The sequence below is a fragment of the Erythrolamprus reginae genome, chromosome 3, assembly GCF_031021105.1.
Source record: "Erythrolamprus reginae isolate rEryReg1 chromosome 3, rEryReg1.hap1, whole genome shotgun sequence".
NCBI classification, from domain to species: Eukaryota; Metazoa; Chordata; class Lepidosauria; order Squamata; family Dipsadidae; genus Erythrolamprus; species Erythrolamprus reginae.
The window spans coordinates 79,046,270-79,073,552 of NC_091952.1; the positions used below are offsets into that span (position 1 = coordinate 79,046,270).

The 27,283-nt window shown below is 35.7% G+C and overlaps 1 protein-coding gene across 3 annotated transcripts in view; it reads right to left on the reverse strand.

The window, feature by feature from the left end:
* The window catches only part of USP24 (ubiquitin specific peptidase 24), an 85,791-nt gene that overhangs the window by 12,782 nt on the left and 45,726 nt on the right, over positions 1-27,283 (reverse strand). For all 3 annotated transcript variants that reach the window (XM_070745941.1, XM_070745940.1, XM_070745942.1), the window contains exons 27-54: positions 27,084-27,245; positions 25,991-26,076; positions 25,357-25,450; positions 24,416-24,571; positions 23,317-23,414; positions 21,237-21,332; positions 20,915-21,143; positions 20,599-20,758; positions 19,578-19,733; positions 18,764-18,834; positions 17,922-18,082; positions 16,023-16,084; positions 15,096-15,287; positions 13,098-13,215; positions 10,767-10,911; positions 9,520-9,639; positions 8,352-8,477; positions 7,818-7,916; positions 7,639-7,721; positions 7,018-7,159; positions 6,331-6,450; positions 5,415-5,635; positions 4,316-4,440; positions 3,183-3,324; positions 2,285-2,435; positions 1,307-1,402; positions 475-578; positions 271-384 (exon numbers count right to left, since the gene is read on the reverse strand). In XM_070745941.1, coding sequence (XP_070602042.1) covers positions 271-384; positions 475-578; positions 1,307-1,402; positions 2,285-2,435; positions 3,183-3,324; positions 4,316-4,440; positions 5,415-5,635; positions 6,331-6,450; positions 7,018-7,159; positions 7,639-7,721; positions 7,818-7,916; positions 8,352-8,477; positions 9,520-9,639; positions 10,767-10,911; positions 13,098-13,215; positions 15,096-15,287; positions 16,023-16,084; positions 17,922-18,082; positions 18,764-18,834; positions 19,578-19,733; positions 20,599-20,758; positions 20,915-21,143; positions 21,237-21,332; positions 23,317-23,414; positions 24,416-24,571; positions 25,357-25,450; positions 25,991-26,076; positions 27,084-27,245 — 3,629 coding nt within the window. The remainder of the gene's footprint in view (positions 1-270; positions 385-474; positions 579-1,306; positions 1,403-2,284; positions 2,436-3,182; positions 3,325-4,315; positions 4,441-5,414; positions 5,636-6,330; positions 6,451-7,017; positions 7,160-7,638; positions 7,722-7,817; positions 7,917-8,351; positions 8,478-9,519; positions 9,640-10,766; positions 10,912-13,097; positions 13,216-15,095; positions 15,288-16,022; positions 16,085-17,921; positions 18,083-18,763; positions 18,835-19,577; positions 19,734-20,598; positions 20,759-20,914; positions 21,144-21,236; positions 21,333-23,316; positions 23,415-24,415; positions 24,572-25,356; positions 25,451-25,990; positions 26,077-27,083; positions 27,246-27,283) is intronic.

Below are 27,283 nucleotides of genomic sequence, written 5' to 3' on the forward strand. Positions count from 1 at the left end.
ATTTTGTGCTCTAATTTAAATTATATTTGCTCCCCGCCCCTTACTGGGAAACCTAATAGTCACAGGCATAGGGAGAGTAGATAAGATCATTGTCTTTAGGGTTATCTACAAACCGTATGGTTATTGTGGGCCTGCTGGTATTTCTGAACATAGTTTTTTCACAACTATGTAAACAGGGGCTATATAAATAGGGGAAGACTTGAACTGGAAAGAAAGAAACAATTTCATGGAATCTTATCAAACAGATTGACCAACTATGTTAGTACTTACTTAATAACTTCTCGTCCTTCAGCTTCAACTAAATATTCAACTAACCACTGACAAGCATCAAAACTTTTAGAAACTAAAGCATCAATGGTTGCAATCCATTCTTCTGTATCAATCCTTAAAGGAAACAGAGAAATATTGGTATGACCAGAAAAGAATGAGTGTATGTGTATGCTTCAGAAAAAGAACTTTTGAATAAAGTGTTACCTGAGTTTTTTCTTTGTTCGCAGATAAGTTTGGAAGAGAAATTGGACTGCTAGTTGTACACTCACTCTTGCCATAGATGGGTAATGTGCATGCTTCAACTTTGTCTAGACAGAGAGACATTAGGTTATATAAGACTGCATTTTAGTTTGGTTCCTTAAACTTAATTCTTAGAACGATAAGTTGTAAAAGTCACTTTTAACAAGAAACTGGGAAAGAAAAATTTCTTTCATAGCTACCATTCAATGAAAACCAACCTCTTTCTCCCCATAACCAGTGACTGAAACTGTTCACTACTAAACAGTACTTGAACTCTCTAATTAGTTCACAAAAATATGATATTCAATAGTATCAAAAATTATTAGGGAATCCAGCAGGTCCAGGAATAGCACAATCTATTTGTTTAGCTCCTAATAAAAAGCGACCAATATGAATCCTGATTAAATAAATATCTAGATAATCTAGTTCTTTTAATGTACTCAGCAGTTGATCTCCATTCACTCACTAATTTTCCCTACAAAATGAAGTATTTAGGATTGGATAATAATTATCCAGAATAACTAGAACCGAGTCTACGGAGAGGGGCGGCATACAAATCTAATTAATAATAATTAATAAATAAATGCAGCAGCTCTTTCAAGCCTGGTGGCGCAACCTTTCTAAAATATTGATAACCTACGAGATCTGGTGACCCTAGCTCCAGATCTTTGAAGGAGCTTGGAAGAGCCTGTTGAGATCATTCTAGGGACTAGTCTGTCCACCTTGTTGAGTTCATAGGCTAGCATATCCGGTATTGCATGGACTTAATAACTGAAATATTAAATTCACTACTCACAGCATTTAATGAAGATAATGACAGAACAAAACTAAAATAGTCATTGCAGTAGACATCCCTGTTCTTCATAAATTTCAGGTTTTCATCTCTCACCATCTGAAAAGCAACATTTAATAAATCAGTATCAAGGAAGTATTTAAAAAAATATGATACTGTGTGAGCAATAAAAATATAATTATAAGAGCACAGGTTATTCAGAAGCCATATATACATATATTAGAAATCTCACTAAAAACCTTTTATAGTGCTTTATACATACCTAACAAGCATACCATTTCCTTTCACAATAAACTGGATTATGCAAGATGCTAAAGAGGAATGTAAATAAAGCTATGCCTCCCTTTTTAAATCACACATGCCCAAACTAACTTTTGTTTTATCTGTTCATCCTTCTGATATATATTTTGGCCTTTTCAGTCCTAATTAAACTACACCTTCATTTTCCTGCATGTAGTTCACTGGTTTCACTCCATAAAATGTTATGCAAGGGCAGAAAGTTATGGAAAGGTATGGTAAACGTTGTTGGTTAGTATAAACAAGATTTTGTTTATACTAAATAAAGTTTCGGATCTTAAGTATGCTTTCAATTTTGCTTCAGATATTCTTTATGAATAGTTAATATACATACATACATACATACATACATACATACATACATACATATATAGAGATCATTCTTGTCTTCTACATCTTTTCCTTTCTTATTAACATAAGATTCTTGCTTTTGTCAAATGCTTGTAATGGTAAATGCTCTGGATTGCTAAAGGATTGTAGTAATGTCATCTATAAACAGCTTAAAAGTATGTGCTTTAAATTAATTGTAGCAAGCTAATAAGGTCAATATAATGAACAAAATGTAAATTTTCAATATTGGTGGTGTGTTTCAGAACTAAAACTACTATATAGTTATACTTCAGCAAATGAACATGAAAACCTAACTTTTCAACAACATATCCAGCTGCTGTAATTATGATTTACCTGATATATTCGAACTGGCATCTTCTCTACAAATAAACCTTTTTTCTCTCCTTTTTTGACCAATTTAGTCAAAATGGACAGACGGTCACTACTAGGTCTGTGGGGCCGTGGAGATGATTGTGGTGAAATATCAGGAGAAGATGGAGCAGACCTGAAGAAAATAATATTACAAACATAATTGTTCATCAGTTTCCATACTTCAAGTTTAGCGTTCATCCTGCATTGTACATTTGATTGCATAGCTTGTAAGGGAAAGTAGAACTCAATCCTATCATATATTAAATGCTTATATATTATACAACAATCCTGAGATGAATTCTCACCTTTTTGCACCTTTTTGTGAATTTGTGAGGTTTATCACTCCATAAATAAATTGGTTGATTTATTTGAGGTTAGTACAAGACAAGAAATACATATTTTAAAAGAATAGAAATCTAAAGGAATGGATAAAAACACTGCATCGCTAACGTGGTCAACCACATTTATAGCCATTGCAAGAACTGTTAATATAACTATTATGGTGGGAATCACTAGCTGGTACGAAACCATCTGCCAAATTAAAATAGTGCTGAGATTGGCTGAGGATTCTGATGGCTAGACCCATGCACTCAACCTGCTTGCTTCCTCATGAAAAAAAAGCTATGTAAGTAAGGAGAAATTTGAGTATTATAAATTAGAAAACCTTTTCCTTTTCTTCAGTATCTATTTTCAAACTTCTCTTGGCTTTTCCCACCCTCTAAAGATGTTGCAACTTGTCCTGGCATTATCTGTAGTCAGACACAGGCTCAAGCATATCCTTCTAAATAGGTTTATAGGATAACCTTATTTTTGGAATCAGAACTACTGAAATTTTTAACACATGAATCAATTGCTGGAATTGAAGGATAAGGAAGCTTACAAGGTGAGATCCTCAGCTTCTTGACGCACAACACTGACTCGACTTTTCTTTGGCAAGACTGGGGAGTTCTGTTCAGAGACTCGTTGATAAAAGAGCATGTAGGCATTCCAGTAGCGACGGCGAACATCAGGATATGGGTTTGCTGAAGAAAAAATGAAAGGAAGGAAATATTCAGATTGGGAGATCTGATTTCCTTAGTAAGAGTACACCTGAAGTACGTTTTTATAAAATAGTTTCCCATGGTCAGTGGCTGGCAGCAGCCGGTGCTCCCTGGTGCGCAGCTCCGGTAGGAAAATCCCGGATGAGTGTGCAGCTGCTTCCCGATGCAACCCTGCGCGCACCCCTTCTGCACATGCTCAGAAAGCCAAATCTCGCACAACGACCAGTGCAAGAGTGAGATTTTGGCTATTTTCGCCGATTTTTTGCTTCTGCGCATGCGCACCCGTGACAACCTCCAAAGGAGTTCCAGTAACAGGTAAGAAGAGCGGCCCTTTGCTGCTCATGATAATGATGGCTGTAGTAAAAACAATAGCTGTGTGTCCCATCTAGAGCAGTGTTTCCCAACCTTGGCAACTTGAAGATATTTGGACTTCAACTCCCAGAATTCCCCAGCCAGCATTCGCTGGCTGGGGAATTCTGGGAGTTGAAGTCCAAATATCTTCAAGTTGCCAAGGTTGGGAAACACTGATCTAGAGGACTAAACAGAAATCTGCTTTCTCCATGTTACTCCTGAAGTCTCATTAATTTTAGCATAATCTTATTAAGATTTCTGTGGGAAAGATACCGTGGCAGGTAACATTGCTCACCTGGGTATATGGTTTATTCCATTTTTAACCCTAAACCATCTGCTATTTTTTATGCTTATTTTTATATTATCTATTTGATAAAATAAATTAGTAACCTAATTAAAGTATACATAATAGTTACAATTGCCAGTTTCAAGACTTGATTAAAGTTTTTTTTTCAAATGACCTTTCCTAATAAAAAGATTAAAATATTGTATTTTGTGAACCGCCCCAGAGAAGGGTGGCATACAAGTCTAATAAATAATAATAATAATAATAATAATAATAATAATAATAATATGCTAAATATATTTGTAAGAGATAATTATAATGTAGGCTTATACTTACATTGATCATAAACCTTTGGTCTATACTCTCCTCCAAAACATTCATACTCCAAAGTTTCATCATTAAGTTCAAATTCTTCAACAACAGTGTCATTAAATTTGTACCATTTTCCTTTCCCACTTCCCCTATGGTTACAAAAATCAAAAAAGAGTACATTCATTTTTGAACATGTTTCAGGTGATACATTAAAATAAAACTTTATCAAAACTTATATTTTAAATCGGGTTCTTTTGGTTTTCAGTCCCATTCACTCCCACATCCCCAATCAACATTCATCAGATTTATTATGTTTTGGGGGATTCTGAAGATTACTTTGATTGATTGTTGCATTTCTGAGGTTTCTGAAAATCTACTGGTATCTCCAAGGTTGTCAATAACTTTTTTGTATAGCTATGTTATTTTGCATACATAACAATGGCACTTGAGTGTTCTTTCTGTCTTCTGTCAAGCCAAGTTTGCAAAACATAAATGTTTATCGTTATACAAATATTCTAGTTTACCAACACACACTGTTCTTCACACCTGTCTTTACATCTATAGTTTTATGAACAGCCCTAGGCAACCAGTAAATAGGAAAATATTAATCTAAGCTGGTGGCATTACTTCAGTGACGATGTACAATTTTAAAGCTTGGTGTGCTACATAAAAATTTATTTATTTATTTATTTATTTATTTATTTATTTATTCATTCATTCATTCATTCATTCATTCATTGGATTTGTATGCCGCCCCTCTCTGTAAACTCGGGGCGGCTAACAACAATGATAAAAACAGCATGTAACAATCCAATACTAAAACAACTAAAAACCTTTATTATAAAACCAAACATACACACAAACATACCATGCATACATTGTAATGGCCTAGGGGGAAGGAATATCTCAACTCCCCCATGCCTGGCGGTATAAGTGAGTCTTGAGTAGTTTACGAAAGACAGGGAGGGTGGGTGCAGTTCTAATCTCGGGGGGAGTTGGTTCCAGAGGGCCAGGGCCGCCACAGAGAAGGCAAAAAAGATTCATAATTCAACACCTGATAACCTCACTGCTTTTAATCTAGCAAAAGACTACTATGCATGTAAATAGAGTTATTTCCAATTACCTCCTATCTTTTATAAAAGAATAGTAGTGGCCTGCATGGGCTTGACCGCTGTGCACAATTACGCCAACCAGTTCATAGTTTTCTGAAGGAGCCACTTTCTTCTGTGGAGACCCTTTACATCCCTGATCGAGATTTCGTCCATTGTCACCAACTTCTGAAGAAGAATCTTGGCGAGCCATTCCTGAAACTGTGTAGGGTTCCATATTCAGCATCCACGGGAACTGTTTAAAATGAAACAGATTACACTTAAACTTGAAGTACGTTGCATGTTAATAAATATTCTTCCATTATGCAAAGTGTATAAACCTAAGATGAAGATAGAATAAAATAAATTACTTTATTGGTTGGAGAAAATAACAGCACTTTCAGTTTCTCCAAACTTTGCCTATCTATTGCAAAATGATCCTTTGAGGCACACTAAGAACTTTAACTTAAATAAAGCCACAATCAATTATTTTATATTGATAGAAAAAAGAGTTATTGAATTTTTAATCATCATCTTTAGGCAGAAGGTTTTTTTAACCTTTAACGTTACTAATCCATGCACCTATTTTAATATACACCGGTTGTGGGCATATTTGATATATAAAAGAGATCATAAAAATAAAGACCTCATCCCTAAATATATAATTTTTGAGCCAGGGTGGCGCAGCAGGTAGAGTGCTGTACTGCAGGCCACTGAAGCTGACTGTAAATCTGTAGGTCAGCGGTTCAAATCTCATCACCGGCTCAAGGTTCAGCCTTCCATCCTTCCGAGGTGGGTAAAATGAGGACCCGGATTGTGGGGGCAATATGGTGGCTCTGTTAAAAAGTGCTATTGCTAACATGTTGTAAGTCGCCCTGAGTCTAAGGAGAAGGGCAGCATAAAAATCAAATAAATAAATAAATTAGACAAATATAAACAAGATAAGCTTACCTTGATTTGTTCATCATATTTTATGGAACGCCCACTTTCCCAATCAAATCCAAATCTCATGAGGTGTATCACCAATACATTAGGTAGAGCTTTAATGCAGGTCCGTTTCACAGTAGTTCTCTTAAAAAATAAACCAAAGTTTCAGTGAAATTCTTATTTTGATCCATTGTTTGTCTATAGGAATTTTATTATTTTACCCTTATAGATTTTAAATTTGTTCCACATTTGTGCTAATTTCCTTTTCTCTTAGCAGCATTATTTTTTGTTGGACTTATATGTTTCTAAAGAAACAGTTCTTAAATTCACTGAAACCACTGAGGTTTTTAGTATGTCTACTAAAAATTTATAAATAAAATAATTATTTTCATCTGGCGAAAACCAAAATCAATCCCTAAATATAAAAATGAAATGAAAAATCAATTTTAGTAATCATGGCAACAGGTCTTATAACGACGTTTCATATTCTTTTTAAGCCTGAAAATCAGAGGGAAATCTTAAGGATTCACTATTATCCAAGGGAAAAAATAAGGATGCTCTCCATATATTCCATCTTAACCCTGAGGAAAAGTTGAATAAAGATGTAATTTCAAAAAACCAAGCACATATGAAGGATATAAAGCTAAAGAGGGGTCTCTTCCCCTAGAAAAATCAAAGTACTTTAATTCTTAGATAAAGGAGAAGTATTACCTTTTCTTTACATTTCTCACAGTAGTATGCATTACTTCCTTCCAGGATCTCTCCTCTAACAAACTGATCCAGTGAAATTTCTAGACTTTGACATGAAGTAACCCCTAAATTGAGAGCTACAAAGGCTTCCTCTCGTTCATACCTACAACGTAAAAAAGAATATTAAGACATTTAATCCAAAACTAAGAATTCACAATTGTACCCTATATGTCAACAATGCTGTAAGATTTTATCTATTTCAGTAATCACATTTAATACTTATTAAAAGTATGGCAAACTCCTGAATTGTACCACTTGTATATGGCATGTTTTTTTCTTTTTTCTGTAGTTTTTCCTTTTTCCATATTAACATACCTAAAAAGGAAGTATGCAGATCCAGGAGCTGTATGCATATCCTCCCTACTATCTCCATCTTAATTCTAGAAAGTTGAGAAATGCAACAGCTTTGGATAAGTGGATCCAAATATTTCATTTGGTACCAATGGCAGATTGATAAAAAATAGTGATTTTTGTGTTTGCTATGCTTAAACTTACAATAGTGGATTTCTTTTTTCACCTATAGATTTTCCATATGCGGAGAAGGAGACCTGCTCTATGTTGTCACACCTGATCTTCACTCACCTGTGAGGACAATCCTTACAGATTTTCTGGTCAGAATATATGCCCTGGAAGGTGTTTTTAAAGATTTGGTCTCTTCCTATTTTCTGTAAGAGATTGAAAGGCCAATAGCAAATTAAGTGTACATTCTTTGAAACAATGATACTGAATTACTATAACAATGTACCAAAAGTATAATTCACCTTAAGGTATTCATCCATTTGATCTATAAGGCTGGTGAAGAATTCATAAGCATCTTGCTGTTCACGTACATAAAGCTCCTTGTTCCACATCTTAAAGATCTATAAAGTGATCAACTCAGTTAAATGCTTCAAGATCTGCAAATGACACTAGAATGCACTAAGTAAGCCAATCTAAACAGGAAGAGAAAGTGCCTTCTTCTTATCCTTACCCAACTCTTTTTATAAGAAATATATCTTCTCCTGAGAATATTACTTTGGATTCTCCTTGTGAGAATATTACTAAAGAAAAGATTACTACTCTAGTGTAACTCTACTACTCGCGTCTAGTGCAGTTGGGAGGCTAATAAATGTAAACAAACAAAAACAAACAAATGTTAGGATTCTATATCACTGAGATATTATAAGTAGGGCTAACTAAAATTAAATGTGAAACCTTCACAACATTATTACTTTTTCCAAATGCTGTGATCTGAATTATCATTTTAAATCATGATGAGAAAAAAAAGATTCATAGTTAAAAACAGTAAGCGATACCTTCCAGAAGTTTTCCGGGATGTAATATTGCAGCTTGCTTTCCATTAAATGACCAAAGAGGGATTGAACTTGATAGAATACATTGTCATCAGGATTGTCCATGTTATCATCAATTGAAAGCAATGCCTTTAGAAACAATTTTTAATAGTGTTTATTGAAAGTGCAACAATATTTCTGAGTTAGTATGCATTATTTGTATTTAGTATGCCACTGACGTAATCCGGTACAAACCCTTGGATCCTCTGATAACGATTAATTTTGTTCATATTGTTATCAGAAAATCATCAGTTATCATTAACATTTTGGTGATAGAAAGAAAATAGTTTTAAGTAACATGGCTCTACAGTATCTCATTATCATCTATTTCTCATCATGAGTAATTATGTCATAATCTGTTAAGAGGTATTTCAACCAGATATCTTGGACTAGTGTTTTTTTAAATTATTATTATGAAAAACTAAGTCCACGCCTCATAGTTCTACTGCAATCCTTGACAATCAGCTCAGGAAGGAACATCATCATTCCTTTTGAATGCCTTATGACATCATCATTCTTTATGAATTTTTGCACAAAATTTTCCAATTTGGCATTTATTTTCCACCCATAAGGAGGCCACTAAATCCAACAGGCATTTAAAAATGAAAGGTTTAAAAGAGCCTACTTAAAAACTTTCTGATTTTTATTTCAACCCTGCATAGATTCCTTATCAAATTCATTTTATAGTAGTAAAACACAAAAGAAAATAAAAAAGATAGCCAAACAACTGGAGAATCAAATTTAATCCCACCCCCCTACCTCAGCACTCAATCACATTTCACTATCTCATGGCAGCCCTTGCTTGTCAACCAGTTGTTAATATAGGTCAATGTCAACTCTCTTTCCTTCCTGAGAAACTTCTATATAGTATGTACACAGCTAAAAAATAAATAAAGGGAACACTCAAAGAACACATCTGAGATCTGAATGCAATATTCTCATTGAATACTTTGTTCTGTACAAAGTTGAATGTGCACGACAACATGTGAAATTGATTGTCAATCAGTGTTGTTTCCTAAGTGGACAGTTTGATTTACCTGGAGTTATATTGTGTTTTTTAAGTGTTCCCTTTATTTTTTGAACAGTATGGCTTGCTAAAAGCATTTTTCACGTGACTGTGAATAAATATTACCTCAGGGAGACCTGGTTGCATATACAGTTGTTGGAAAACTGCATTCATATAACAGGTAGCTCCGCCATTCTTCAGCCCCACAAATCCAAAAATGGATCGACCATCTACAGGTGGGAGATACTGAGGGTAGAAGAAAAAAAAATGCAACATAGAAAAATAGATATAATTTATAAAGAACTAATGTTGCTGACTGAAATATTTGCTTTAAGTATGGAACTTACCCTTATTGATTTTATGCAATATATTTTATTCTGTTATAAAAGTTTACATGTGTTTTATGTTCTTCTGTTTTGTTTGTGTTGTACTGTCTTAAGTTCGTATTGTAATGTTTAAAATGTCTTTTTAAATATTTATATTAAAAAATGATTTTAAAAAAGAAATACCACCTAACCCCATATGTGATGTTACTTTGGCTTTATATAAGAGAGATGTAAACAAAGCCACCTTAAAGAGGCCAGATTAGGAAGGAATAAGGCCCTCATCTTCAGAGAGGTCCTGGTCTACTAAACCTCCTCTGCAATACTAGGATGCTCCTTGCAAATGGAAATATGAGAAGAACAATACCCTGTTGGGAAATCCAGGCAGATTACTCCTGGAGAGAAACCTCTGTGTGACAATTCTGCGGTAACCCCTTCCAAAATGGTAGATGCAATAGCATCCCTAATATCTTGGGACAGAGAGAATTCCTGGGATCCTCCAGCCCTAAGGCCCACTGGTGTTGGGATAAAAGTAGCAGATGGCTACTGAGCAAGGTGGATCTGATCCAAGAGCCCTAATGCCAGCCAAAGATCTAGGTGGAGACCTGCCAACTGCTGCTTCCAGGATAGCAGCCGCAGTGGCCACATCTAGAAATAATTCTCTAATAGAATCAGCATTTCTAGAAGAGCCCTCCCCAAGGGCTGGGTCATCCTCCTACACAAAATACAGAGATATTGCAGTTGCAGGTTGCTGACATGCTTTTGCAAAATGCTTCTCTAGAGATCTGATACCTCTCAGCCTCCCTATCTTCAGCTGAGGAAGAATGCCTTCCAGAAGGGTCCTTATTCTGGCCAGAGGCCTCTTTGTCAGATCTATGAGCTTTATGGCTGGATTTGGAGTAAAATAACTGGCTCAGTGGGGGGCAAGGAGGAGGCATGCCGGATATTTCCTACTCAGTCCCTGGCTAACAGGCAAGACGTCAACCCGTGCTTGCAGTTTCCAGGCACGCACAGGAGAAAAAGCCATCAAATTCCTTAGAAAGAGCTTACATCAAATTCCTTAGAAAGAGCTGGATCAAGCTGGTGATGCATAGAAAGCAATTCTTTTGTAATAAGTTGAAGATTTGAGGGTGAACTATCAGCCAACATTACTAAAACTTCATATGCTGCCAAGCGACTATTCACTGTACTGCATCTAAAACAAAGGAATTATTATTCATAGTCAATATTCAGCTGTTAATACTTGTAAAATATTGTAATCTGTTTCAAAAGAGAATCAATTGAGGGTTAGTGCCTTTGTGTTCAAAGCAATTCTACAATCATAAATTTAATTTCTTGGATGACTTAAGCAGGCCAAGGAGATAGTTATTTTTGATTCCACTTTATAAAATACTATCTGGTGGAGGATGTAATTAAAGGTGGATAACTTTTACTGGCTCATGGGCCATAGTTACCATTTGATTCTGCACATTTGAACTCAGAAACTGGGAGGAATTGAATTCCATACCAATATTAATACAATAACATTAATTGATGACTTGATAGCCCCTTTTTAGTATAAACTGAGTGATTTGTCTAAATCAAATTTGATGGAAATGATCAAGATATCAAAAACAGTACCCTATGAACATTTTCCAGGGTGCTCTGGAAGCTGTACTTTATACTGTAGAAATATACAGGGGTGGACAAGAAAATGGAAACACTTGACTTTTTGGCATCATAATGTTTGAACATGTTCAAATCAATCAAAACTTGACATATTTTTAATGTTGGGTTTTTAAAATTCTGTTATTTGATATGTTTTTTTAAAATTACCTTTTTTTAACAGAAATTTAAGGAAATTGGTTATAACCTTCTAGAAATGGCAGACCTCACATTTTTAAAGAGGCCAAATTCTTGGTGCTTGAATGGCAGGTGCTAGTGTAATAGAAAGTGCCCGACTGTTTAGCCTTTCAAGAGGTAATGTCTCAAAAGTAATGGCTGCTTTTGAAAGAGAAGGGAAAACGTCCTCAGCCAAGCACAGGTCTGGTCGAAAGTCGAAGTTGCCTGAGAGAGACCGTTGGACTCTAAAGTGAATTGTTAGAACAGATCGCAAGACCGCAGCTCTTAAAATCACTGCAGAGCTCAATAGACACGTACAGAACCCAGTTTCCACAAAAACTGTTCAAAGTGAGCTCCGCAAATCTGGATTCCACAGAAGAGCTGTAATTAGAAAACCTCTGCCCTCAAAGACAAATGTTTCAAAAATCAGTGATGATCTGGGGTGCTATTTCTTGGAAATCCACTGGGCCAATGATTTCCCTTCATGGAAGAATTAACAGCCATCACTATTTAGGAATTTTGGCCGACCAAATTCATCCTATGGTTCAAGAACTGTTTCCAGAGGGAAATGCCATTTTTCAAGATGATAATGCACCAATCCATAGAGCAAGAAGTGTTAAAGAATGGCACGAGGAACATTCTAATGAAGTTCAGAATCTCATCTGGCCACCACAATCACCAGACCTCAACATTATTGAGCATTTATGGTCGATTTTAGAGATTCAAGTAAGAAGTTGATTTCCACCACCATCGTCTCTAAAAGAACTATAGGGTGCTATAACTGAAGAATGGGCTAAAATTCCTTTGGAAACAATTCACAATTTGTATGAATCAATACCTCGGAGAACTGAGGCTGTATTTGCCGCAAAAGGTGGACCAACACCATATTAAAAGATATTTTGATGATTTTTCAAGGTGTTTCCATTTTTTGGTCCATCCCCTGTACATGATAATTACAAATGAACAAATTGGAGTAAAATAAATTACTATTTACTACTTCTCCACACATCCAGAAAATACTATTTATTTAGAATATTTTTAATTTATTCAATCCTAAATATTTTAGATGAATTGCATTATAAGAACAAGAAAATTTAAAAAATAAAAAATAAATTTCATGTTAAATGAAATTTAACATCCACTCCACATTCACTCTACATAAACCATAGAATATTTTTGCTTAGTTCCCAAAGAATAGCAAGGCAGTAGCAGGCTATTATAGCTAAGAAAGCTCTCTCTTCTGACAACCAGCTTAACTTTATTCAGCAAAGATATTTATTAAGGTAGGTAATAAATGACCTAGGGCTGATTTATAATGACGCTATCATGAAACTCCTCAGTAACCCTTTTGAGGACATTTATTTTAGTTTTTAAATTTCAGAATGAAGATAACTGAGTGGGTTATCGAAATGCAGAAATTTAAAAATGAAAAGGCCCCATTTTGACTTACACTCGGACAGAGCTGATAGAACAAATAACATAATACACCTCATCCCCTATATACTATTCTTTACTACCATCAATATACTAATATATTGTGTATCTTTATGTATATATTACTTTGGGTGAAAATCTTGTTGAGTAACAGCAATGCTGCCAACGGGAGAATGACTATTCAGGATAATCTTAGATGCTCGGAAGAGGAAGTCATCTAATAATGGTTTGATCAAAGACGAACCTATGTAAAAAATAGCAAAACTATTAGTACCAGTTAAGAATTAACATATTTGCAGAAAGCATTTATAGACCGGACTGGTATCTTGCTAGATCAACAGGTGATCAAAGAACATGTATTTCTCATAGTTTTCCAGGTTCAAATCTGGTTTTCCCATTAACTTGGCTGTTCAGAAAGTCACAAAAAAGGATCACATGATTCCAGGATACTGCAGCTGCCACAAATATGAGTCAGTTGCCAAGCATCTGAATTTTGACCACGTGACCAGAGGGATGCTGCAAGTGTAAAAAACGGCCATATGTCACTTTTTTCAGTGATGTTGTAACATAAGATGGCCAGTAAACAAACAGTTGCAGTTTGATGACTACCTGGTATTTATGCTACATCATATTAAAATTTCCATTAAAGTTAAAAAAAACCCCAACTGTTGAACATTGGCAATGTTTGAATTTCAGTCCAACCACCCATCCATCCAAACAGGCAAAATAGGAGGGACTATATAGGAGAGACTACTAGCTCTTGATCAAATGTCAGCATTTTAAGTACAGCAGAGGAATATACAGAATCCTTATCTATCTTGTTTGGGGTGGGCTTTTCAAATGTTCAGAGGCAGAAAGGATGCAGGGGAAGCCTCTGCCAGAAATCTTCCACTGACTTTGAAGGAGGAACTTTGATATTTTTCTAGTGGGACTTGGAATGCTATTCTAAAGACCACTCCTTTGTTCTCTAGGTATGTATACTGGAAATAATATTTTAATCTTATTTGCACAGTTTTCCTGCGAAACATTTATTGTGTTTATATCTTTATACAGTAATACCTCATCTTACGAACTTAATTGGTTCCGGAAGTAGGTTCGTAAGGCGAAAAGTTCGTAAGATGAAACATTGTTTCCCATAGGAAACAATGTAAAAGCGATTAATGCATGCCAAAAAAATATATATTGCAAAATGGTGCTCTGCTGCGCGCCGCCGCCCGGCTGTCACCTTTTAAAACAGCCGGGGGTCTTCTCGGCGTTCTCCCGAACCCGAACTTTCCAGTCGGACGTCTTCGTGATGTCAAAGCTCCACCCATGGAATTCCCTATTGGGATTCCCCACCTCCTTTCCAGCCTCCAGATTGGCTGAAAACGCCGCCGCTGATCGCAAAAACGGTGCTCCGTTGAGCGGCGGCGCCCGGCTGTAACCTTCTGGAACAGCCAGGCGCTTCTCAGCAGCCTCCGGAACCTGAACCCGAACTTCTGGGTTCGGCGTTTGGGAGAACGCTGAGAAGCCCCCCAGCTGTTTCAGAAGGTGACAGCCGGGCGGCGGCACTTCTCGGCAACCTCCTGAACCCGAAAAGTTCGGGTTCGGGAGAACGCCAAGAAGCCCCCTGGCTGTTTTATAAGCTGACAGCCGGGAGGTGGCGCCCAGCGGAGCACCATTTTGTGATCTGTGGTGGGTTCGTAAGCCGAAAAAAATTCGTAAGAAGAGACAAAAAATTTCCGAACCCCGGGTTCATATCACGAGGGATTCGTATCACGAGGGGTTCGTATCACAAGGTACCACTGTATATCTAAATTATATACATACATACACAGAGACACAAACACAAAAATAACTGAATAGAAATAAACTTCATGTTTATATTTGATTTAGTGCACTGCTTGATCGTAGCATCTTACACACAGTGCTGAAAAAATAAAATCCCTATACAGCAACACTCCCTGGTTTTGTAACTAAAGATTTAGCTGCAAGCTTCCACGTAAGAGTACTTTCCCAATAGACAAAGATGATTATTGATAGTAGCAGAATATCATAATTTTTAACCAAAGTTGTATTTACATTCAACTTTGCAAAAGAATAAATAATTGTGAGTTACAATGCAATTAAAACATGAATAGTTACCTAACATTTCCTTTTCTGCTCCACAAAGTGAGAGAAGGGTCTTAATAAGTCTTAAATGTCCTGCCAATAACACATTGTCAGCTTCACTGGTTTCACACTCAGCTGCACGAGTAGGTTCAAAATTATCCAACCAAGTGATTTCATCCTCCAACATGACAGCTGGACTAATTTTTAATTGTTCCATTTCTGAAGCTATGTGATAGAAATCAAACAAAGGAAGGGGAGAAGGAAAATAGTTAAGCACGCCACTATATTCAAATAGTCCAAAAAGAAACATAATTGAAATCAACACTAATTTAAGGCATGTGATATAAAGCAAGCATTTAGTTTAAAAATTGATGTGATTCCACTTCTTAAAAATGACATGACTGAGATCTTTCAGAAAGTGTAACCTGCAAATACATATATAACTTCAAATGTGGTTCTGTTACCAGATTCAAATATGACAATTTACATTATTACAACTGCACATTTTAGAAATATTGAAAACGTATAGTTTTTCCATTTAATCATATAGTTTATATAATTAACAAATGAACTAACAAACTCATTGTACGTATGTATGTATAATAACTTATGTATAGTTACTTTAAAGAATCTCAGAATTATTCTGGTTACTTATTAGAGCTCTATAAAGGTGTTATTTCTATCAACAAGACAGAAGATTTTATTTCCTTAGCCTTAACAGTGGGATTAGCAGATACTGCTATTCCTCTGCTTGTTCAGGATAAATATAAACTGTGGATTTTGAACTAAATGACAGAGAGTTTAAGACAGTGTTCACAAGGAAAAAATATAAGAATAAAATAGTTTCAGTTGGCTTTTTCAGAATAAAAGGTTTTGGTAGTTGTATTCCTAAAATTCTATTTTGTTGGCTCAAGAACATTATTTTTGCTATTTAAAGCAGTTTTAGTTGCTACTACTTACAGGTAAGATCGTCCAATAATAGGCATCTAAGATCAAAGTACTCTGTACATTGGGATAAGTGTCTAAAAATGAATTCAATCAATTAATATTAAGATTCTTATAAGCATGACATAATTTGTAGAAATCTTTATTTATACATACATTGTTTTCTCATAAAACATTTTACTTTGAGCTAATGGATCTAGACATGCATATTTTATATTAAAAAATAAAGCTGCATTTTCTTGTAATTTGTGAAACAGGGACCTTAAAATGGACCTACATTATGTTTACAAAATACAATAGATTAAAATTTTAATTAAAAACAAATTTGCTATTAGGATTTGCTACTCATTTTAATGCCTTTTAAAGATATTCCTGCATGTTCAACAAAATTACATTTTTAGGTTAAAAACATAACTATAATTTGCAAAAGATTGAAATGTAGAGGCTGGCTTTCAAAACAATCTTCCACTTTAGGACAACAGGAGATGCTATATGTTATTACAACTTATCACCTCCCTTTTAAAGGAATTAAGTGATCTCAGACTTGGCACTGAAGACTCAAAAGGACTGCCTTGGGGAAAAAATGTCCTGGGATTTTCAATAAAACCATTCACCAATTATACTTATGTTGAGAAATACTAAATTAGCAAAGTATCAGCAATCCCACAGATAAAATGTTAAATTTAATTCTTTTAACAGTAGAGGATACTGAACAGTCAAAGAACTGAAATCCACTTAACCACCGTACAACCCCAACTTTTCTCCATAACCTTGGTCGGGAGCATAATAGCATGCCTATGTTTAATTTCTTCTATGCTAAGAATATAGAATATAAAGTTTATTACAATCATAAACTAGCAAAAGACAAAAATCTATTTACAATAATATTAATATACTAAACCATGGATTAGTTGGGCTGAGATATATTATCTTAAAGTTACCCAGTAACTTTTTACAGGTAAAGATAGACCTGAAACTAGGTCCCCTTTTTTCTAGCATTACTTAACTTATACAGACAGTCCTTACTTAACAACCACTCATTCAGTGATTCTTATATATTATACCAAAGGGTAATAATGGTCTAGCTGTTCAACAATCGTTTAATAGCACCCCTTTCTGGCAGAGTCTGACAAGAAGAACACAACAACCATAGTAAAGCAACCTTGTAGGACATCATGGCTGAAAGTTATAAATGGCTGTAACATCAGTTATTTGTCAAAGCTTAAGCTTAAGAGTCTGCGGAGAGGGGCAGTATACAAATCCAATAAATAAATAAATAAATAAATAAATAAATAAATAAATAAATAAATAAATAAATAAATAAATAAATAAATAAATAAATAAATAAATAAATAAATAAATATTGTGTAATCCTTGTACCATATCCATCTTCCCATCTGAAATGTGTACAGATAATATTCCCCAAATGTGAAACTAGTTTAATGCCTGTCTTCTGTTCCTTTTCCACAACAGTTATTTTTTGCTGATATTGTTTTCACTTCAAAATTTAACATCTTATTTTGCATTTAAATTATTTTACCACACTAAATGGAAACTATTTAGAAACCTGTGTTATGGAACACCACAACAATGAATAAAGGGAAGGAATCCAATTCAAACTTATTAGCTTGACCTATTTTGTTTGTGCATGTAATACAGTTATGAATACATTAACTTGGCAAAAGGCTATCAGGAGTTACTTTCAATTGTCCATTTAAAAAGATCTTACATGAAGAAATGGGTATGTTAGAGCCCAACAATTTCTATATGATGGCATTATTTCCACAGGAGAGTGAACACATTCAGTTCACTTTTAGCCCTTAGGTATTTTACTTCTTTGGCCAAATTATTTTAAGTATACATTTCAGACAAATGCTTATGTTTAACTCTTTTTAACTCATGTCTCCAGCTTACCTCTGGTTGATTCCTCTCATGATGCTGGTAGGTGACCAAAGGGGCAGCTGGGCTGTAAGAATGACACTCAAGAGAAATTGGTTGGGTTTCTGAACCTCAGGATGAGCCAATGTATCTGTCTGACTAAGAGTATATAATTGATCACAGGCAACACGACGAATCTGGGAAAAAGCAAAGCAAAAATCTGGTCACAAACCTTTTGAAACAGAAGTGCTTTAGGAATTTGAAAAGCCAACTTCATATTTTGCTCATTGCACATTGCTAAGCTTTTTAGTCTGGATTCATCAGAAATGTCTTTTATGATCCTTTTCTTTTACTGTACTATATTTTTGTTACCTTACTCAGAACTAAGCTCCTTTTCTTTGTTTCAAAATTTTGATTGGCAGTTTTACTACCCAATCATTACAGTCTCCCTTGCTAATGATTTGCAAACCAGAAATCAATAGATATATATATTTTAAAAAAGCTATATTATTATGCAAACAGTAAAATTAAACAGAACTATGATTAAATATATTTCTAACTGGATAATTTTCTCCATACAGGAAATGCTGACAAGTTACATTCTTCATGAAGCAAATATAATTGTGATTTTAAACTTGTATACATGCATTAATAACCTTTAAAATAATATTGTGTGTGTGTGTGCGTGTGCGTCTTCACCCAAATACAAGTCCCTAATTCTAGTTATATGCAATATGTATCAATCGTGTAAAAGTAGCTTATGTCAGCAACAAATATTTATTACTAGTCCCTTATACCGATCTGTCCATGTGAAAGATATTTATGTTGCTAATGTCCTGAGGGGAAAAATATTTGAAACAGAAACGCAAACTACTCACCTCAGCACTTGGTGAACCAAGTAGTATGTCTATGATAAAATCAGCAACACAAGGGAGATTGTAGAAAGATCCTAAGATAAAAATATTTTATGTTTTCAAGGTGTTTTATTAAAATATGCATAATTTTAAACCATTAGCACTAATATGTCATTTCAGACAGTGCTTAAGACTTGTTAGGACTTTAGAATGCTTTCGACTTAGGACCATTTGTTTAGTGAACATCTGAAGTTATATGGCACTGAAAAGTGACTTATGACTGCTTTTCACATGTATGACTGTTGCAGCATTCCCTCAGTCACATGATCAAAATTTGGATGATTGTCAACCAGCATGTATTTATGACAGTTGCCATGTCCCAATGTCATATGTTTATCTTTTGCATCCTTCTGACAAGCAAAGTCAAGAGGGAAGCCAGATTAACTCAACAATTGTGTTAACTAATTTAATAACTTCAGTTATTCCCTTAACAAATTGGCAATAAAGGTTGTAAAATGGGACAAAGGTCACTTAACAACATCTTGCTTAGCAACAGAAAATTTGGGGTTCAATTGTGGTCACAAGTCGAGGATTTATCTGTACGTAGCATTTACTGTATACCATATAAGTTATATGCTGACAAACTCCCAAGACTCTGAACAAATACATATTCTTACAGCGAAATGCAAGCATTAATAGAAATAAAGAAAGGATGAAAGCAAAACTTGGGAAGGTTGGATTGAATCTTCACAATGGAATAGGGACTGCTTTATGTATCACAAGTATTAATAGAAAATGACATTAAATATAAAAGTGTAAAAGGTTCCCACAAACGTACCTAGTTGTTGGCTACGAAGTTGTAGACATGTAACCAAGAGAGACAAAGCCTCTCCAGCTATCAGGGCATCCTTGGTGGATACTGAATGCTGCCTCACACAGATTCCCGCATGTAGAGTGGTTGGTTCCCCTTCACTTCCTGAACTGCAATTGCTTCCTGCAACAGATTGAAAAAAGAGGTCATATAAAAGCATCTTCCTTCAGTCTTACATTTCTCTCAGATTTGAATTAGCTACTTGTTCTGTCTTAGTGCCGAGCCGCAATAATCAGATGCACACCAATTGTCTAACAAATAAAAGGATTTAATATTTACAAAAGTCTTAGAATTGTAAGAGGCTTTTAAGAGGCTTTTCAAAGGGAGAAGCAAATCTAGGAAAGTCTTATCTGTTGGCCAAAATCCCAGAGTGAAGATAAACATGGTACTAATTACCAGCTGCAGCAAGAATTCCAAGGTGTAGTTCTCATAAATTAACTGGAAGACTAAAGCTCATTAGCAAAGCTAAGAATGTGCTCTTTTGAAACACAAATTGAATTCAAGAGTCAAAATGAGATGATTCCAAAATGAACAATATTGTTTTCTGCAAAAAGGTGGGCATGCCTCACCCTTAAATAGTGTGAGGGCGTGACCCAATAGCCAGCAATAATACTCAAGAGTCAATCTCCTCTTAGCCAACCATTCTTGTCTCCTAGATGACGTCCGAACTCTGGCATCCAGAAGAGGCTCCTCCTCTTCCCAAGTCACTCAGCACAGGAAATGTTAAATCATTCTGACAGGAAATGCTGACTCACTCATGCTAGGAAGTGCAGAAGGCCCTGGTTGTTCTGACCCTGACCCCTCATCTACTTCACTGTCAATCTCAGATGCAGGGAACACAAGACGCCTGTACCATGCCTCCACAGTCTCTGCATTCTCTGAGTCCATAACTATTTGTGCAGGATGCAAGTGAACCATCACACTACTGGTAGAATCAAATGTCTTATAGAGAACAAACTCTCTGCTTTTTCAATAAGCTAATGAGTACCTGAGCTGCTAAGCCGATTACGAATCCCAACAGGAAACAAGGTGTTGCTTTCTTTTATTGGCTGGCTGCTCCCCACCAGATCAAGGCGTCCTGCAGCCGCTGCCCATGAGAGTCGCATGAAACAAGCAACTGTAGATGTGAAGTCATTCGCATCCATGGTCTGTAAAGAAAAAGGAAATTCTTTCTCACTTGAAATCAAAAGGCAAGGAGACACTTCAAATATCACAAATCAGAGGATTGTTATAATCAGTCTATTAGCATTCTACACAAAAAATATGTCACCTTTTATTTTAGCAAGGCTGTTGCTATTACTCACTTGTATTGCGACTCGTGCAGCAGGAATGATCTCCTCTACTCTAATGGAGGACCTGTCTGAAACAGACAGTTGCCGATATGAAGACTTCTCTGGAGTTCCACAAATGGACATCTGCCTTGTATTTTGCCGACTCACGTTACGGAAAGGGCGTGACGAAAGTGTTTCCACTCCGCATTTAGCTGCATCTTCATCTAATAAAGTTGGCATTGTTTGCCCAACAAGCAAAAACCTAAACATAAAAATGTGCTGTTTGAACTATGAAGAGCATTGACTACATTAAGATCAAACTATTTACAAATTTGTCCGCAAATCAAGTACATACCTTGCAAGCTGCAAACAGATGGAATATACTCCCTGTCTGGTTTCATAGTCTACTTCAGAGGGGATGGAATCTCTCTGCATGACATTCACTACCAAACTAGAAAACAAAACCATTAGCTTTCTTTAAATAATAAAATTAGATGTGTAGAAAACTAGTAATGAGACAGATTTTTTTCACAATAAAGTATGTGAATATACTGAATATTCAGTATTTTATTTACTTATTCATTCATTCATTCATTCATTCATTCATTCATTCATTCATTCATTCATTCATTCAATTTTTATGCCGCCCTTCTCCTTAGACTCAGGGCGGCTTGCAACATGTTAGCAATAGCACTTTTTTAACAGAGCTAGGCTATTGCCCCCACAATCCGGGTCCTCATTTTACCCACCTCGGAAGGATGGAAGGTTGAGTCAACCTTGAGCCGGTGATGAGATTTGAACCACTGATCTTCAGATCTACAAGTCAGTTTCAGTGGGCTGCAGTACAGCACTCTACCTGCTGCGCCACCCCGGCTCATTATATTGTGAATATAACAAATAAATTGAACATTTCTTGTTTAACTGCATGAAAAATGATGCCAATTCTTACAAACAGAAGTCTGTTAAATGATTTACATCGGGGGTGTCAAACTCGATTTCACTGAGGGCTGCATCAGGGTTGTGTTTGAACTCGAGGGGAGGCAGAGAAGGCATGGCCAGCTCCATGTCATTTGTGTTGGGGGCAGTGAGCACTCTGCCAGTGAAAACTCTGTGATGGCCTGCTCACTCTACCAGTGAAAACGGGAAGGCCGCTTACAGCTCTCCCAAACTCTGTTTTCACTGGCAGAGGCACCATGGGTCAGTTCTTTGCTGTTTCCAGGGCAGCCCTGTAGGCCAGATCTTAAGCACCCCATTGGCTGGATTCGGCCCGCGGGCCTTGAGTTTGGCACCCCTGATTTACGTGACCACTATTCTACTATGGCAAAATTAACTTAATGTTACTATCCCAAAAGTTTTACTTCCAATGATGTAAAATTCTATTTTTTTGGTATGCACAAAGCAATACTCCTTCCTTCCTCTCCTTTCCCTAATGTCTGAAAGTTGAATCAAGGCAACTGGACTTCTTTTCTGTTTGGTTTGAAACATTTCACTGTACTTGGATAAGTAGTGAACTGTTTCAAACCAATCCAGTTACAGGACTCAACTTCCAGATAACTCTACCTGAATGATTGAGAATCTTCATCGTATTCCCTGATTAATCCTTATAGTTTTACAAGGCAGAATGCTGGTCAACTGCCAAACTGATACAGGAATACGTTAAATGTTATTATGGTTTCCTTAGTGACCTTGATACCTGTGATAGATTCAAATTTCAGCAAAATTATTTTTTGGAAAACAAGTTCCACTTATCACACAATTCTTTAAATAGCAGCTTTGTTTTCTTTCTTGTAATAGGACTTGTTTTCTGAAATCAGCCTCATAATAGTTATGCAAAGTTTAGGACCAAATTAAAGACTAAAAATCAGTTGTAGCTGGCACCCCTATCAGAGGTGGGTTCCTACTGGCTCTAACGAGTGATGATGTTACAGATGCAGTTCTTTCAGTGTCAATCTGTATCCACCGCCTTTTTTTTTTTGCTATTTTTTTGTTAGATTTTGTTTATGCGCATGCACAGAAGCTGAGTTTTTGGCACTTTTTAGCTGCCATATTTCCCCCCCCCCCCCTTTTTTTTTTTGCTGGTTTTTGGCATTGTGCACTGAGTGGCACACAGCCACTCAGCCAAGGAAGAAGCAAACCGGCAGTAAGTTAGAACCCACCCCCTTCTGTAAATAGACAGCTTATTTACAGAAGATCTATAAGTGAAAGGACAAATACTTTCAGTAAAATTGACCACTACCATGTTTGAAAGCTACTTAGAAAGTAAGAATTGTATATAAACAAATGAATTAGTAAGAGAAAGTAACTTATCTTCCTATAATATTCGGAACAATTTGCCCCAAAATTAAGTTACAACATTTCATTTCAACTGACTTGTCAACATACAACAGTTTGACCTTAGGTAACTCTTCAGCTGAATGAAATATTTAAAAACCAACCTCAAGCCTCCTGCTCTAAGGAAGTTTTCACAAAACGATTTGGCACAATTTCTTGCCATTTCATCATCTGCTGTAGGCATTAGCTTGGAACTCAATACCTGAAAATATTCATAATTTCAGAAACATGCCAAATAGTTTGCATGATTTCCTACTTGGCAATAAGCAGCAATATCTACCAGTGAATACTATTCAGAATATTATGCAATTAAAAAAAATCAACTGAATTCAAAGGGTCCTTTTGATCCACTTCCCATTCACTGGTTTTAATGGTGAATGGGAAGTGAATCAATACAAGTAATAACATAGTAGATTCTTGAATATTAACAAAGCTTTTTAATGTGTTGAGTTTAATTCAGTACCAAACACCCATTTCAAGGAGCAATTAGGAGACATTTTGATACTTATAGTATATAAATATAATAGAATTGTAAAATGATGAGTGATATGTATCATCAATGCAAGGTAAACAATAAAGAGTTATTTGCTTGCAGAATCTCTGAGGAAACTGTAAAAAAAGACAATTTAAACCCAAAAATATGGCACTAAACTAAAGTAAAATAGTTTCCGGAGAGGGGCGGCATACAAATCCAATAAATAATAATAATAAAATTGGTGCCTTTTTGAAATGTTGGACTTAAATTCTTATTCATTTTAGGCAGCTGGACCAGAAATAAGGTATTGTAAATATTATAGTTTAAAGTAGTAGACTAAGTTACATTAAGTTGTTTACTCCCTGTTTTGAAAAGCTTCATTTCAAAATAATTGATATATCTATACTGCATTATAGTAACCAGACTTACTATAAATACTTTAATTACTATAAATAATAAGAATAATTGTAAATCTACCAAATTTTGCTATACTGAACATAGCAAGCATTGAATAAATAATTATTTTATGGTATTAAGAAGTCTCCTAGCAAATAAGCATTGCTCTAGTTAACTCAGTATCTTTTCTATTGATTGACAGTTTCCCACAGTTTTTCTTTTAAGACAGAAAATTGTTCTAGCCTTACATGATAATGAAAACTGTACAGCTAGGCAAAAAAGGTGTTATTAGTCTGACTTTGGCCTCTCTCTAGCCACGATTTCATTCTTACCTCAAGATTATAAAGCACTCTAAAAGTAGACATTCCTGGGGCAAAAGACCTGAAAAGACTTTCAAGTATTGAAGCTGCACTAGGCTGGTGTTGGTGCTTTGCAGACAGTGAAGGAGATTTTGAAGACTGGGCATTTGTTTCAGGGAGCAGTGTTTTCTAAAGGAAAAAGAAACACAATGAAGGGTATTCTTACACAGTTTGTGAAATCATTATAAATAACAATCTTACACATACAGTACTTATAAGCCCTAACAAAGTTTCAAAAACACTCATTACATTTTAAGCAAATATAGTGCTTAAACTGGGGGCTTTTTCAGAGCCCCCAAACTAATTATCTATAAATAGACTATCCTGTAATCTGCTCCCCCCCAAAGTAAACTTTGCCTAAGAATAATTTTCCTATCTCAGATTGACCTGTACATTGAATATATTTACAATTTAGTGCCTGTTAGCTGCTGGCTTATGAAGGAAGTTCAGCCAAGAGTATTAAGATTTTATTAAATGAGCCTGTAACTTAAAGAGACATACATTAAAGATAATAAATTATGCTGTATTTTTAAGGGAGGCCTGCCAGCTAATGCACAGCTATGCCAACACTGTACTACTTTCCAATCCCAGTGGCAGTAAACACATTTTAAACACACTGTATAAATCTCTAGAAATGAAATACTCATAGTGAGCAAACAGGGAATACCCACTTTACAAAATTAATATTCCATTTTATCCAAACTATCAGAAATCATTTTAATGTAGCCAGTGACAATTTGCATTTTATCGCATAAGAACTAATAGGTTGCATCTTTTCAACTTATTTCAGCAAAATCATTACACTCAATTAATATCATTTTAGTTCTCTTTTCATTCATTTCAGTATAAAAAGTTAAGAAGCAAATAAAACTTGATTATTATTAGTTTTTATCATTCTAGTTGGCAATTGGTACCTTTCGTCCAAGTGAATCTAATTGATCAAGAGCTTCCTGAATAGCTGGATCAGTAGGAATCAATAAAAGAAGCCTCCGAACTCTCAAAGTAATCCTGAAGAATTTTAGAAAATACATTATGTGTTTAGGTTTCTGCTGGAGGACAACCTGTGTGTATTTGCACATGATTTTAAACAGGGGTGTCAAAAAAGGCCCAGGGGCTGGATCCGGCTTGCAGGGTGTTCTGATCATGCCTGTGTGGCTCCCCCCTGCAAACCATGGAGGACCAGAATGTGGTGCCTCTGCCAGCCAAAACGGAGCTTGAAACAACCATTTGCGGCCCTTACGAGCTCTGCTTTTGCTGGCAGAGGGTTGCAGAATGCCATCCCAGCCAAAAATGGAGCTTGCAAAGGCTGTGCATGGTTGCATCACAAGCTTGGGAGCCTCTTTTGACTGGCAGAGCACTTGGGCCACCACAGGTGCCTCCCCACACAAGTGATGTCATGCTGGCCACGCCTACCCTAGCCCTCTGAAGTCAAACACAACCCTGATGCGACCCGCAATGAAATCGAATGTGACACCCTTGATTTTAAAGAATCTGGCTCTTTAAACTCTGCAGCCACAGCATTTCCATACTACATTAATAACACTTTACCTTGATTCTTCCAGGTTAGCAAGCTGGTAAAGCATATCAAATACATTGTATACAAGGGCCATTACTACACCAGGAAGGGATTTTTCCTGAGGATTAAAAAAAAATATATTATGAGTTCTTTCGTCTCTTTTAAACAATCTTATTTGTAAGCACAGCAGCATAAATTTAAAACTTAGACTAAAGACATAGTTTTTCTTCCTTTTCTAGCATAAGACTTTTTATACCAATTTCCAGCTATCTCCTGCAATTAAACACTTAAAATGAATCTGCAAAGAAATAAGGACAACTATCACTGTTTTTTTTTAAAGTGGAAACAACAGAATTAGCAGAACTTTACATTTCTGAGTTCTGAATTATCCGAGTCCTGGGATGAAATATTTCTCTTTGAACTATTTTAAGGACAGCTCCTACTTTACCATTTTTCCCTTGTTATTTACAGTTGGCATTATTTCAAATAATTTGCATGCAATTGTTTCTGAAATTCTAGTAAGACTTAGTTTAAGTCTTAAACAGGTTTTCCATTCTAAATTCATCTCACTTTCAAAACATCAGCTCTCGCCACCTTTCTAGATTATTTTTAAACTTCATGAGCAATTTGGGATTTTCAAGGAAAGAAATGACTAAGATGCCCTAATGCATGTACTGTGAAAGGATTATTGTAATCAATATACTTTTTATCTGGAAAAGGGGAACAATATTAGACAGCAAATCATGGGTGAACAGAATTCATTTTAGAAAACAAATTTAATAAAAATTGGTTTTCTGCAAAGAAACAAAACAAAAAACAATGGAGAGATAGAAGATGCAATCTCTATCCCAAAGGTGCTTTCAAAAAGGAAACTGGACTTCCTTGACGTTTCCAGAAGACGCTTCACTTCTTCATGGATTCCCTACCAGTTGGTTAGAACTGAAGAAGCTCGCTGGATGAGAAGTGAGAAGTCTTCAAGAAAAATCAGGACAGTTACCTTTTTCAAAGCACCTTTGGGACAGCCATGACTTGGATGATTGATTAACCTCTATAGACATAAATCTAACTCTGACCGACAATACGACAACTTAATGAAAAATACAAAACCCACATTTCAGTCTTTACCTGTTCCATTGCGTATGATGAACTGAACACATTGCTACTGCTGCTGGATGAATCAGCAGAGCCTGCTGATGGAGTTCCACTTCCCAATGTTTTTACAGTAAGTGATTGTTCATCAGAGAAGCCTAGCTGGTGAAGCAGCTTCTGATCTTTATTCACTGTTAACTGAAATATTTAAAAAAATTCCTTAGATTTAGCAGACA